This window comes from Eriocheir sinensis, chromosome 52, assembly GCF_024679095.1.
Source record: "Eriocheir sinensis breed Jianghai 21 chromosome 52, ASM2467909v1, whole genome shotgun sequence".
In the NCBI taxonomy this organism is placed as follows: Eukaryota; Metazoa; Arthropoda; class Malacostraca; order Decapoda; family Varunidae; genus Eriocheir; species Eriocheir sinensis.
The window spans coordinates 11,829,676-11,844,675 of record NC_066560.1 but is presented as its reverse complement, the minus strand read 5'-3'; the positions used below and the strand labels follow the sequence as shown (position 1 = coordinate 11,844,675).

Below are 15,000 nucleotides of genomic sequence, written 5' to 3'. Positions count from 1 at the left end.
TGTCTATCTATCTGTCTATCTCTCAGTATCTGTATTCATCTATCTATCTATCGATCTATCTATCTATCTTTGGTGATGGTAGTAGAAGAAGCAAAAAAAATAATCTACATAAACATAAAAATATATAAAAAAAAAATCCAGGGCAGCGTTGGTTTATGGGCAAATTTCCAGATAGCTTATTTTTTATGGTCGATTAGGGCGGGCGGTTATTTTCAAGGGCGGGGGTTTATTTACGATGTTGGGGTATATACATATTTTTTTCCTCTCTCTCTCTCTCTCTCTCTCTCTCTCTCTCTCTCTCTCTCTCTCTCTCTCTCTCTCTCTCAACACCGAAGGGGAAAAAAAAAGGAAAAGAAAAAACGTTGCCCAGTGTGTATATATTAATTTAACACGCAACGTTTTCATGGACGTTTATGCTCTCATGTTGTGCTTTTCAGGGGCGACTAAATTAAAGGGTTTGACATTATTTTTTTGCGGTTGCTGTTGATTTAAAGGGACGGAAGATGAGGTGTTAACGGTGGAAGACAGGATAAAGGGGGGGTGGGGGGAGTAGATGAAAGGGGAAGAAAGGGAAACGAGAGGAAGGATGGTAAGTGAGGAAAGATAAGGAAAGAGAGAAGATGATGGGGGAGGGAGATGAAGTGCTAATTGATGAATGGAAGAAGGAAGAGAAGAAGGGTGGGTAGATGAAAGGGGAAGAAAAGAAAGGGAAAGTTAAAGATAGGTGTGAAAAGAAGACTACAGATAAGGAGAGCAGAGGGTGAAAGAAATGGAAATAAAGGGAAGAAGATGAAAAAAAGACGAAAAAGGAGAGGAGAGAAAAGGGACAGAAAAGATAATGGAGAATAAAAGATACGACTGTAGAAGAAGGTAAGGAGAGAAGGGGAAGAAAGGAGATAGAAAAAAAGGAAAAAGAGGAAGGAAGAAAAATTAGAAAAGCGGTTAACTGGGTTTAAAGAAAGGAATGCAAGAGGATGAAGGTGGAAGGAGGGAGAAAGGGAGAATGAAAGAAGGTTGAAGAGGGAATCACGAGAGGGAGAAAAGGGAGATAAGGATTGAGGGAGGATTAAAGGGAAGGGGGAATAAAAAGATAAAAGGAAGGGAGAGGATTGGAAAGGGACGATAAAAGGGATATAGAGGAAGGAAAGGTCAGAGAGAGAGAGAGAGAGGAGGAAGGTGTAGTGAAATGTGGCTTAATTGTCCGTAGAATTCTCTCTCTCTCTCTCTCTCTCTCCTAATCGCTTCTAATTTCTACTTTCCTAATCTCTATTTTATCTTCTGCAATCCACTAATCTCCCTTCCTCTCCCTTTCTTTCATTCTTTTCTCCCTCTTTTCTTTAATCCTCCCTTACCTCCTCCCTTCCTTATCTCCCTTTGACCCTTTTCTCTTCATCTCTTTTCATCCCCCTTTTCTCCCTCTCCCTCCCTTATTTTCTTGCATCCTTTCCTATAAATTTCCTTGGCCCCTTTCTCCCTTATCTCCCTTGTCTTATCACCTCCCTGTTTTCCTCCATTACCTACCTATCCTTTTCTTCCTTTCATTTCCTTGTGCCTCTCTTCCTCCATCCTTCCTTACTCCTCCTTTTCCTCCTTTCATTCTCTTCTGCCTCTCTCCCTCCCTTCATCCTTACTCCTACTTTTCCTTCTCATTTTCCTCCTTCCATTCTCTTCTGTCTCTCTCCCTCCCTCCCTCCATCCTTACTCCTCCTTTTCCTTCTCCTCATTTTCCTCCTTCCATTCTCTTCTCCCTCTCTCCCTCCCTCCATCCTTACTCCTCTCTCCTTCTCATTTCCCTTCTTCCATTCTCTTCTGCCTCCCTCCCTCCCTCTCTCTCCTCCGCCGTTATCTTCTCGCACCCTTATCTTTTATTCTGCCTTAATCTTAGTCTCCCTTCATTTTCTTTATCTTTTCTTTCTATTTTAGTTTCGTTTACACTTTCCTTTAATTTGTCTTTTTTGTCTTATATTCGTTAATTTATGTTTCCTTCGTGTTCGGGTATTCTTCTTCCTTGGTCTCGTTTCTTTCTTCCTTTAAATAAATGCGTAAGACGAAGAATGAGAGGGGGGGGGGAGGGGGGGGAAGAGGCTGAGAGGAAAAGAGGCTGGTGGCGCAGTGCGGCGGCGAAGCACCCCCCCCACCACCTCCAGCACCACCATCACCACACTCACCTCCAGCACCACCACCCCGATGTAGTACTATCACCACTTTTATTCACCACCACCACCACCACCATCACCACCTTCCACCACCACCTCCACCATCCTCACCTCCAGTGCCACCTCCAGCACCACCACAACCAACACCACCCTGACCATGTAAACCGTAATCTAGAGGTCAGCGTGCCTGGCTAAGACTCCGCTGACCCGAGTTCGAATCCCAGCCCGGGTAGTCGGCGTGTAGGTCACCCAGCTGTTCATCCTCCCTTTCGGGCTGGTTGATAAATGGGTACTTGGGGGACCTGGGGATGGTAAACTGTGGCGCAGGTATATAGCGTGTGCTCCCACCTTTACCAACACCACCACCACCATCACCACCACAACCACCACCACCTTTAACTTCCCCAACACCATTACAAACACACTCAAACTATCATCACCAACACCAACACTTTTAAACTCCACAATAACCACCATCACCATCTCCACTTTGTATAATCACGTTCCAACAACCCCCTTCCCCACTCTCAGTTCCACCAACAAAACAATGCCATCCTTTCATCCACCACCTCATCTACCACCACCACCACCCATAACTTCCCCAACACCATTACAAACACACTCAAACTATCATCACCAACACCAACACTTTTAAACTCCACAATAACCACCATCACCACCTCCACTTTGTATAATCACGTCCAACAACCCCCCCCCCCCCCCGACTGTCAACAACAACAACAACAACAACCACACTGTCAGTACCACCAACAATAACAATGCCATCCTTTCATCCACCACCTCAACTACCACCACCACCTCCATCCACCTCCACTTCCACCTCCATCATTACCACTAAGACCCCGACGTAGCACCACCACAACCACCACCACCATTACTGTCATCACCATTACCATTACTATCATATTAACACCACCACCACCACCACCACCACCACTAACAACCCTACGTACCACCACCACCACCACCACCACTACTGTCATCATCACCACCAGACCTATATATTAACTCCCCCCTTCACCACCACCACCACCATAATCACCACCACCACCACAGCAGTTCATCCATTTCAAATTACACACACACACACACACACACACACACACACACACACACACACACACACACACACACACACACTCATTCACACGCACACACGCATACGACGCCTCGCTAATCGCTTCTAATGAGTAAGGAAGGAAGAAGGGAAAGGGAGGGAGGGAGGGAAGGGGGGAGGGAGAGAGGGAGAGAAGAAACGCCCTGGTGAAAAAGAATTATCTACCTTTCCTCCCCTCTCCCCCATGTTCTCTCCCTTCCCTCCCCCCTCCCCCCCCCTCCCGAAAAATAGTACATTAATCTCCCGGTTATTTCCTAGACCAATTGTCGAGAGAGAGAGAGAGAGAGCGGGGGCGGGAGGGGGACCAACAGCCCCGTCCGGCCCAATACACGGCCCACTGCCGCTTCATTTTCATCTGTTTGCTTTAATTAACTGGAATAATCGTGGTGGGGAGGGGAGGGGAGGGGAGAAGGGGAGGGAGGGATTGGGTATGGGGAAGGGTAGTGCATGGTGGAGTGAGCTGAGGTGGACTGGTGTAGGGAAGGAAAGGAAGGGGAGAAGGGGAGGAGAGGGGAGAGAAGGAGAGGGAAGGGGAGGAAAGGGAGGGGAGGCATGGGGCAAGGTAGGTAGGAGTTAGGAAGGGTGGGATATGGGATGGGGCAAGTTGGAGTGGTTTTGGGTAAGGTGGGGAGTTGTAGGGAGGAGTGGGGAGGGGTTTGGAGTGGGGAGAATGGTAGGAAGGGAAAGGAGGGGTGGGAAACGGAGGAGAGGGAGGAGATGGGTGTATGGTGGGGTGGGTATGGGGAGGGGCAGGTTGGGTATTAGGGAGGGTTGGGGTAGGCAATGTTAAGTGGGGGTCGGGGAGGGGGAGGAGAGGGGTAAGGTAGGGAGGGGAGGGAAGAGGAGGGGAGGGGGGGATGGAAAAGGTAGGGGAGGAGAGGGTATACTCATTCAATCCACGACTCACCAATTTCTTAACTACACGTGTAAATATTTTCTTTTATTTTCCTATTTTCTTTGTCATTATCATTCTTAAACCATCTTTCTATTCTTTTATCCTTGTTCTTCTTTATCATCTTTTATGTTACTTCTTTTCTTTACTTCATTATTCTTGACCTCCAATACCATATCATCCTTCTTTTTCTCTATCTCCTTTTTCCCTTTCTATTTCTCTATCCTTCTACTTCTCTCTCCTTCTCTAACCACCACCATCACTACTACTACTACTACTACTACTACTACTACTATTATTACTACACTTCTCCTTCCTCCTGTTACTTGGCTTATTGGACTCACTAAATCTTCTTCCCTCGCTCACCTGTTTATTTTTTTTACCTGTTACCTTGATTACGTGAAACACTCTCCTTTCTCTTTCTGTAAAGTTTGTTTAATTTTCCCTAATTACTGAAATTAAAGGAGCCAATCTTTTCCTACTCTTTCTTTCTGACTCCCTCCTCTCCTTAATTATGGGTTTTTTTTTCTCTTTTTCTTTATTATTCTCTCTCTCTCTCTCTCTCTCTCTCTCTCTCTCTCTCTCTCTCTCTCTCTCTCTCTCTCTGTGTGTGTGTGTGTGTTTATCTTAACTTTTTTTTTACGTTTTAGGGAATTAGTTTGCCTTCGTTATCTCTCTCTCTCTCTCTCTCTCTCTCTCTCTCTCTCTCTCTCTCTCTCTCTCTCTCTCTCTCTCTCTCTCTCATTCCTTAACTCCACCAACTAAAGTCATTTCTCCACCTTTCCTAATTCATCCATCTTCATTTATCCTTGCTGCCACAACTCCACCTCTCCTCCACCTGTCCACACACACACACACACACACACACACACACACACACACACACACACCATGTCTATTCCTTTATTTAATGAGACCGTCCGCGGCATGGCTTAACACACACACACACACACACACACACACACACACACACACACACACACACACACACATGGACGAACGGCTCCCTCCACCTCCTCCTCCTTCTCCTTCCCCCTCCGCGTCGTAGCCCCCTGCAAAGTTATCAACCCAGACGTCGGTAAATCTTCCGCCCCGCTCACTAAATTACCCTCAGCCATCTCTATTTTGTAGGCGGCAGGGGGTGGAGGAGGAGGAGGAGGAGGCGAAGCGGAAGAGAGAGGGATTAAGGAGGATATGAGCAAGGAAAGTAGTGTGCGCAGAACAGGGGAATGATGAGAGAGAGAGAGAGAGATATAAAGGAGGAGGAATATAACAAGCAAAGTCTATTCTATTATGTTCCTCCAACGACCCATCCACTCCTTCCTCCCCCTCCTCCTCCTCCTACGTGTTCTTCAGGCTCCATCGGGTTCCCTTCTCGCCCCTGGAAACTTTCGCGCACCACCTGCATTCCATTTCGCTGGCCTTCTTTAGTTACTCCCTTTCTCCCCGCCTCCCGTTTTCTTTCAGTCTTTCTCTCTGGTAGTGTTGAGTTGCATGTCGTTTTCTTTTTTGTTGGGGGGGAGGGGGGGGGGTATGGAAACACTTCACTGACCACAAGAAGAAGAAGAAGAAGAAGAAGTAGAAGAAGAAGAAGAAGAAAAAGAAGTAGTAGTAGAGAGGAAGAAGAAGAAGAAGTTGAAGAAAAATTACCACGAACAACAGCAACAACAACTACTACTACTACCACTACTATTACTACTACTACTACCACCACCACTACTACTACTACTACTATTTTGGTTTGTTTATATGAGTGTTTTTCTGTGTTGTTTACCTTCTCATCGACACAAACACACACACACCAAAATATCTTCATCAATGTACAAACTTACACAAGCTAACGTTCACTCTCCCCCTCCCTCTCCCCTCCTACAAAAACTAAACCCAAAGATACTCAGTCACACACATTTCCACCCTAAGCAAAGACAAACCGGCCTCAAAAACCCGCCCAGACTGATATAGCCACACCCCAAACAGGAGCCGCCCACAGAGACTTGCCCCAAAACCAGCCTCCAGACCCAACCACCCACACACACACATTCCCAGACATACCAGCGATCAAGGTCCTTCGCAAACGCTTTTACCTTGAACTCCATCGCAGCTAAAACCGGACCCTTAAAAACAAGCAGGTATACTCCCTCTCCCACCTATCTTCTTTTTTTATATACAACATCTTGAGCTTATTTTTTAGGATATTTATCGGTTAGAGGAAACATAGTGAGTACCTCATATCTAAAAACCGACCCTCCGCTCAGCTACCCTACGACTTATTTAGCAGTTAGAATAATACGCAATATACATGGGCCTTACATAAGCCTACTTAACATATATATATACATTTTACATACAATATGAATAGTTGTCGAACGTGTCTGTGTCATTCATCACTGTACAACTATCATGCTCGCTCTCTCTCTCTCTCTCTCTCTCTCTCTCTCTCTCTCTCTCTCTCTCCCAGCACGCTTCGGACAGGTGATCAACCAGGTAGGCACGAGACCCGCTCACAATAGTAAACATAATCACGTGATCACCAGCCGTTCCCCTCCACTACCCCCCCCCCCAAAAAAAAAAAAAAAAAAACCAGCTTCTCCCCTTACCCTTCTCGCCCTGCCCCAAATCATCCCTTCCCCTCCCCTCCCCTTTCTCGCCCTCCCCCAAACCATCCCCTCCCCTCCCCTCCCCTTCCAAAACCAGCCCATCCCCTTCTCTTCTCGCCCAAGCTAGCCCTTCCCCTCCCCTTCTAGACCCGCCCAAACCATCCCTTCCCCTCCCCACCCCTTCTCACCCTCCCCCAAACCAGCCCTTCCCCTCCCCTTGCATAACTACAAAACCGGTTACATCGTTTCCCCGGTACTCTCTTCCTACGTCACCGCCTACGTCACCGCCCTCCTGCAGGCTATAGATGAGCTTTGAGACATCGCAGCATCTCCGTCTCTTTCGTAACTGCCCCCCCGGCAGGCAGCATCACCACACCCAACATTAGCATAGCTCGTTAAGTTAGTGGGGATTTTTGCGTCAAAGGATACGGCTCAAGGGCAAGAAAGTGGGTAAAAAAAATAAATAAATAAATAAATAAAAGCCCGCTTCTCGCCGCTCCCATGTGCGTGTGTGTGTGTGTGTGTGTGTGTCATTTTGTATTTTCTCTATTTTTATCTTTGTTTCTCTGTTTATCTTTTTTTAAGGTGTTTTTTTGTATCATTGTTCTATGTATCTATCTTTTTTTGTGTATTTCTGAATCATCTTAATCTTCTTTCTGTATCTTTCTGAGGCATCTTTATCATAATTTCTGTATCTTTTTCTTCTTATTATCTATTTTTCTATCTATTTTTTTTATCTATGTCTGTATGTATCTGTATTTCTGAGGACCTCTTTCTGTTATTTTCTGTATCATTTTTTTATATATTTACTGAACTGTCTCCTTTGCTGTAAAAATGTATGCATGTTAGTAAACGCACTCTCTCTCTCTCTTTCTCTCTCTCTCTCTCTCTCTCTCTCTCTCTCTCTCTCTCTCTCTCTCTCTCTCTCTCTCTCTCTCTCTCTCTCGCTCTCTCTCTCTCTCTCTCTCTCTCTCTCTCTCTCCCCTCCATCCCTCCCTCTTCCATCCCTTCCTCTCTCTCCTAACCCCTCCCCATATCTCTTTACACCCCAGTTCCTACCCTCCCCTCCTCCTCCTCCCCATACCTTACCTTCGACTCACCTCCCCGCGTATCCCATTACCACCCTTAAACCACATCCTTCTCTTCCCCTTCCCTTTCCCTTACCTACCCTACACCTGTGTCTACTTATGCCCCATTTCCTACCTTTTCTTTACCTTGTTTTACCCATATTTCCGAGTCTACCCATTTCCAGTTCTTGCCCATATCATTTGCTTATAATCCTTCCCTTGTTCTGTCTTCCCTTACCAATCTACTGTGAAATTGCTAATCCTGGTTCTTGCTTGTGTGTGTGTGTGTGTGTGTGTGTGTGGGTGTGTGTGTGTGTGTGTGTGTGAATGTTTGTCTGTATGCTCTCTCTCTCTCTCTCTCTCTCTCTCTCTCTCTCTCTCTCTCTCTCTCTGATCTGCGGTTGCCTTCCTAATGAAACACACACACACACACAGGCACTATTCAGGCCAGCGACGGTAGTGAACATTATCATCGCCTCTGCTGTGTGGTGGATTTTATCTCTTTTAAGGCCGAGAGATAAAACTAATGCAGGCTATATACGGCTTGGCTATTATTACCGCTATGCTATTATTATGGAGGTTAACAGCGGAGATAAAACTGAATGGACGGGAGGTGTGTATGCTGTTATTATTATTATTATTATTATTATTATTATTATTATTATTATTATTATTGTGAAGGTTAACAGGGGGATATATAACAAAGAGAACGGTTTAATTATTCGGTGTTATCTACTGAAGGTTACTGAATGGCGGATAAAAACAATAGTACGGGTTGTTGTTGTTGTTTTTTTGTTGTTTTGGGTGGATAAAAGAGTGATGGCCTGATGTTGTTGTTGTTGTTGTTGTTATTGTTGTTTTTTATGGTTCTTCCTTGTATTGTTCGTGGTGGTTATGATTAAAAAATAGCAACGGCACTGATATTTTTTTTATTTATAGGAATTTAACTTTGAAGAGTAATGAAAAGAAATAAACTCAAGAAAAAAAACATTAATCTGCATTTCCTCCTTTTCTGTGACTTATTATTATTAAACTCTTTCGAAATTGTGGGTTTGAAGACGCCTTTCAAACTAACATTACTGATCTCTTTCTTGGGCTATTCTGTTCTGTTGTTGTTGTTGTTGATGATGTTGTAGTTGTGGTTGTTGTTTTGGTGGTGGTGGCGGTGGTGGTTGTGGTTGTGGTTGTTGTTGTTGTTGCTGTTGTTGCTGCTTCTCGCTTATGACGCTCCTGGCTTTTTTTTTGTGTGTGTGTGTCGTAATATAAACATGAGATAAGAAACTGACTCAGAAAATAAATGAACAAGCCTCGTGATCTTCCAAAATGGGGCGGCGCTGCTGGTCTAATTAATTAATGTTTCTTTTCTTCCTGGAGACGACAAAATTAATTACAAAAAAACATATATGACTAAAATAATGAAATGGAGAGATATTATTATTATTCCCCAAAAACTGCGAGGTAACGTTATATATTTTTTTCCTAGAGATAAGATAAAGCGAGCTCATGAAAAAATAAATGAATGAATGATTAATGAGTGAGCGGTCTGGCCGGTTCCTGAAAATGAGGCGGGGTTACTCTTTTTTGTTTGCTTGGTAATTCTTGGAAATGAGCAGCGGGCAAATAAAATAAATTAATGAATATATGAATGAGGAAATAGTATGTATGGTGACTTGAGAATTTTTGGGGGTTACTTTTTTTACAACTTTTTCTAGACGAGATAGTGTTGCTTCTCTTAAAACTATTCTTAGACGAAATGTTACTAATCTTACAACTTTTACAAGACGAGATGGTGGTACTTATCTTACAACTTTTCCTAGACGAGATGGTGGTACTATCTCACAACTTTTCCTAGACGAGATGGTGGTACTTACTTTACAACTTTTCCTAGACGAGATTGTGGTACTTATCTTACAACTTTTCCTAGACGAGATGGTGGTACTTTACAACTTTTCTTAGACGAGATGGCGTTACGTATTTTAAAACTTTTCCAAAACGAGATAGTGAACTAAAAAAATGAGGCGGAGACTGTTGTTGTTGTTGTTGTTATTGTAGCTGGAAATGAGGCGTAGCGGGCAAATAAAAAAATGAAAAAATAAATGAGTAATATATGAGTGTTGAAAATTCTGGGAGTTACTTGATTTCCTACTTTTCCTGCACGAGATAAAGCGGACTAAAAAAAAATTGAGGTGGAGGTTGTTCTTGTTGTTGTTGTTGTTGTAAATGAGGCACAGCGGGCAAATAAAAAAAAACATTAATAAATACGTGAGTGATCAGATGTTGAAAATTCTGGGTATTTCTTTTTTTTTATTACTTTTATTACAGCAAAAGAAAAACTCGTATGAAAATTAAACAAATATTCGTTCTAGTGAGTTCTTGGAAGGTGTGACATTACTTTTTTTTTTTACTGTTTTTCCTTCATGTGTTGAGTTACTTTTTACATTTGTTTTTCCTTCTAAGTGACTGTGGAGTTAACATTTTTACTTTTTCTCAGATTATTTGGTGCTCTCTCTCTCTCTCTCTCTCTCTCTCTCTCAGTTGCGTCTCAGTTTTTATTCAAGACAAAACTTTCCCACGAAATGTTTTCTCTCTGTTTACCTGGAAAGTCTGTTGCTTTTTTTCTTTCTTTAATGTAATTCAGGCGGTTTCATTCTCTCTCTCTCTCTCTCTCTCTCTCTCTCTCTCTCTCTCTCTCTCTCTCTCTCTCTCTCTCTCTCTCTCTCTCTCTCTCGGGTATGCACTATACACTTTTTAATGTAATTCTCTCTCTCTCTCTCTCTCTCTCTCTCTCTCTCTCTCTCTCTCTCTCTCTCTCTCTCTCTCTCTCTCTCTCTCTCTCTCTCTCTCTCTCTAGTGTTCTATTACTGTGTCAAAAGGATGTCGTTTAAAACCAAATCCAGCCATAGGTCTCTCTCTCTCTCTCTCTCTCTCTCTCTCTCTCTCTCTCTCTCTCTCTCTCTCTCTCTCTCTCTCTCTCTCTCGGGTATGCAGTTTACACTTTTTAATGTAATTCTCTCTCTCTCTCTCTCTCTCTCTCTCTCTCTCTCTCTCTCTCTCTCTCTCTCTCTCTCTCTCTCTCTCTCTGGTATGCAGTTTTCACTTTTTAATGTAATATTCTCTCTCTCTCTCTCTCTCTCTCTCTCTCTCTCTCTCTCTCTCTCTCTCTCTCTCTCTCTCTCTCTCTCTCTCTCTCTCTCTCTCTCTCTCTCTCTCTCTCTCTCTCTCTCTCTCTCTCTCTCTCTCTCTCTCTCTCTCTCTCTCTCTCCGCAGGCAGGTGTATCGGCGGCGGCGGCGGCGGCGGCGTCGTGGCCTACTATCTATTATCATGTCGACTATTATTGCATTTTCAATATTGGAGCTGTGATGCCTCTGCTCGGGCCGGATATTGAACCTTCGACGGGTGTGGTGGCGGAGGTGGTGATGGTGGTGGAGGAGAGAAAGATTCAGATAAGAGAAAAAAGAAATGGTGGTGGTGGTGGTAGTTTTGGTGGTGGTGGTGGTAGTAGTAGCAGTAGTAGTAGTAGTAGTAGTAGTAGGAGTAGAAGTAGTGATAACAGTGGAAAAGGAGGAGGAAGAAGGAAATAGAAGAAGAAAAAGAAGAAGAGGAGGAGGAACAGGAGGAGGAGGAGGAGCAACAGGAGGACGAAGAGGAAAAGGTCGAGGAGGAAAACGAGGACAAGAACGAGAGAGAGAGAGAGAGAGAGAGAGAGAGAGAGAGAGAGAGAGAGAGAGAGAGAGAGAAGGGGGGGAAGGGGCAAATGGCCTCTAATAGTGATGGACGTTACCGAGAAGTCCACAGAAAATGGAGAGAAGAAGGAAAGAGAGGAAGGGAGAGAGGGAGAGAAAGAAGGAAGGAAGGAAGGAAGGAAGGAAGGAAGGAAGGAAGGAGAATATGGAAGAAAGTGGAAGGGAGATAGGGAGAGAAAGAAGGAAGGAAGGAAGGAAGGAAGGAAGGAAGAAAGGAGAATATGGAAGAAAGTGACACTGTACTAAAGAGAAGGATTAACATAAGAGGAAAAAGGAAAAGAAAAAGAAAAGGGAAAAGAAAGAAGAAAAAGGAAAAGGAAAAAAAGACAGCAACGCGAAGAGAAGGAAATAGACAAGAGAAGGACAGAATAATAGACGAAGCGAGAAATTCAGTAGAGGAAGAAAGGAAAGGAAGGGAAGGAAGGAAGGAAGGAGGGAGGGAGGGAGGGAGGGAAGGAAGGAAGGAAGGAAGGAAGGAAGAAGACAGGAAGGAAGAAAGCAAGGACGCAAGGAAGGAAACAGGGAAGAAAGAAGGAAAGAAGGAAGAAAGTAAGGAAGGAAGGAAGAAAGAAAGAAAGAAAGGAGAGAAAGAAAGGAAGGAAGGAAGGAAGGAAGGAAGAAAGGAAGGAAGGAAGGACGGAAGGAAAGAAAGAAGGAAGGAAAGAACCAAGGAAGGAATGAAGCAGGGAAGAAAAAAATAAGTAGAGAAGGAAGGAAGAAAGAAAGAAAGAAAGAAAGAAAGAAAGGAAGGAAGGAGGAGAGAACGATCGGAGGAGAAAACTACCTCTTACCTCTTCTCTCTCCAGCGGGAGGTAATGCAAATGGAGAGAGAGAGAGAGAGAGAGAGAGAGAGAGAGAGAGAGAGAGAGAGAGAGAGAGAGAGAGAGAGAGAGAGAGAGAGAGAGAAATAAAAAAGCAAAAGAAAATAAATATAAATGAGAAAAAAGCAAACATAGGGATAAAATAAAAAAAAAAAGTTAGGCAGGAAAAAAGGAGGCTGAGAGAGAGAGAGAGAGAGAGAGAGAGAGAGAGAGAGAGACGGTAGAGGCGGAAGGAAGAAGGGAGAGATAAAAAGAGACAGAAAGGAGATAGAAAACACACACACACACACACACACACACAGAAAGGGGAAATTCGAGAATTGTCAAACGCCTTATTTTCAATCTATATTCTTTCCCTTCCTTTTTAACTCCTTTTGCCAAACATGAAAGAGAGGAGGAGGAGGAACAGGAAGAATAATAAAAAGAAGAAGAAGAAGAAGAAGAGGGAGACCATGGGGAGAGGACACCAAAAAAAAGAAGAGAGAGAAGAAAGAAAGAAAGAAACAGGAAATACTAAGGAAGACAAATGGACGAAGAACGGGAGAGAAGAAGAAAATAAGGAAGCTGAGGAAGGAAGAACAGGAGGAAGAGGAGAGGATTAAAAGGAGGAAAAAAAAAACATAGAAGAGACGAGAATCAAGGAAACAGGAAATACCGAGGAAGACAAATGGACGAAGAACGGGAGAGAAGAAGAAGAAAAGGAAGCTGAGGAAGGATGAACAGGAGGAAGAGGAGAGGATTAAAAGGAGGGAAAAAAAACATAGAAGAGACGAGAAGGAAGGAAACAGGAAATACCAAGGAAGACAAATGGATAAAGAGCGGTTGGAAAGAAAAAAAAAGGGAAGCTGAGGAAGGAAGAGGAGGAGGAGGAGGAGGAGGAGGGGAGGGGTAAAAACAAGAATGAGAGGTGGAAAAAGGTGGGAAAGAGAGGAAATGGAAAACGGAGAAGGAAAAAAAAGAAGACAAGAAGGAAGGAAAGAGGAAACACTGAGGCAGAAAAAAGGAGGCCGAGGAAGGAAGAACAGGTCGATTTTTATCCATCTTGGCCGAACAGTTGACTTGAGGTAGTGTGGTAACAACATACCCAAAAGTAAACAAAACACACAGACGGTCAGCGCTGAAAACAATACAAGGTCCACAGACGATGGTAGCAAAAATGTGGAACGAAGGAAGAATGGTTGGGAGGATGGTCGGTGTGGGAGGAAGGAAACGCGGGGAGAAGGAAGAACAGGGAAAGACGATAGAGGAGAGATAGAAGAAGAGAGACAGGAGTAAACGAGAGGAAGATGGATAAAGGATGGAGAGAGTAGAGAAGGAAGGGAAAACAATGGCAGGAACGTCGATTAAGGAGAGATAGAAGAAAGGACGCAGGAGTAAATGTAGGAAGGTGGGGAAGGGAAGGAGAGAGAAGAGAAGGAAGGGAAAGCAATAGCAGGAACGTCGATTAAGGAAAGGACAGAGGAGTAAACGGTAAGAAGCTGGATAAGGAAAGGAGAGAGAAGAAAGGGAAGGGAAAACATAGCAGGGACGTCGATTAAGGACAGACAAGGGGAGGTAGGACACAATACTAAGCGATAGGAAGGAAGGAGAGAGTAAAGAAGAGGAAAGCAATAGCAGGGATGTCGATTAAGGACAGACTAGGGGAGGTAGGACACAATACTAAGCGATAGGAAGCTGGGTAACGGGAGGAGAGAGAAGGGAAGGAAGGGAAAGCAAGAGCAGGGACGTCGATTAAGGAGAGGTGAGGGGAGGAAGGACAGAGCAGTAACCGGTAGGAAGTTCAGCAAAGGAGAAAGTAGAGGAGGAAGGGAGAACAGGAACGGGAGAGTCAATAGTGTTAGGAGGAGGAAGAGGAGGAGGAGGAGGAGGGATATGAAAAAGAGGAGAAAAGGAAAGAGGAAAGGCATGAAAAATAAACGATAGCAAGTTCAGTAAAAGAGGAAGTAAAGGAGGAATGGACGAAGAAGATGAGGAGGAGGATAAAGAGGAAGAGGAGGAGAAGGAAGGACAAATGGACGAATGAGAGAAGGAGAAAAGGAAAGAGGAAAAGCATAAAAAATAAACGACAGCAAGTTCAGTAAAAGAGGAAGTAAAGGAGGAACAGACGAATAAGAAGAGGAGGAAGAAGAGGTGGAAGAGGAGGAGGAGGAGGAGGAGGGTCGTCACCTCACCTCTTCTTCCCCAGTAGGAGGCTGCAGAGGTAGAGTTGGTGCAGCTGCTCGGAGGTCAGCTCCCCCGTGGACGACATGGTCATGGTGGCCGCTCATCCCCACCCTCCACGGGGCGGGGTGGGGCGGGGCGGGGCAAGGAGCGGAGCAGGGGGAGATGGGGGGGATGTGGGAGTAGGAGGAGGCGAGGCGAAGGAGGTGAGGGGAAGCGATGAAGGGGTGAGGTTGAATGGCAGAGTTAAAGGGAGGGAGGAACAGGGAGGGATAGAAGGGTTTGGTCTCAAGGAAGGGGTGAATGGAAGAGATCAGACGAGGGGTGAAGGAGATGGAGACAAGGCTGGGAGTGAAGGGGAAGAGTGGAATGAATAGGGGTTAGAAAAGGGAGGGAGATGAAGGGGAGGGGGGTTAGGTAAGGAA

General features: G+C 44.5%; 1 protein-coding gene across 9 annotated transcripts in view; it reads right to left on the bottom strand.

Moving 5' to 3' along the window:
- Window positions 1–15,000, bottom strand: part of LOC126983085 (homer protein homolog 2-like) — a 75,785-nt gene that overhangs the window by 36,960 nt on the left and 23,825 nt on the right. For 2 of the 9 annotated variants that reach the window (XM_050835572.1, XM_050835577.1), the window contains exon 1: window positions 14,587–14,819. The exons of the other annotated variants lie outside the window; for them this stretch is intronic. In XM_050835572.1, coding sequence (XP_050691529.1) covers window positions 14,587–14,669 — 83 coding nt within the window. In that variant the 5' untranslated portion in view covers window positions 14,670–14,819. Of the gene's footprint in view, window positions 1–14,586; window positions 14,820–15,000 lie in introns of those variants that run through there. 9 annotated transcript variants of the gene reach the window in all.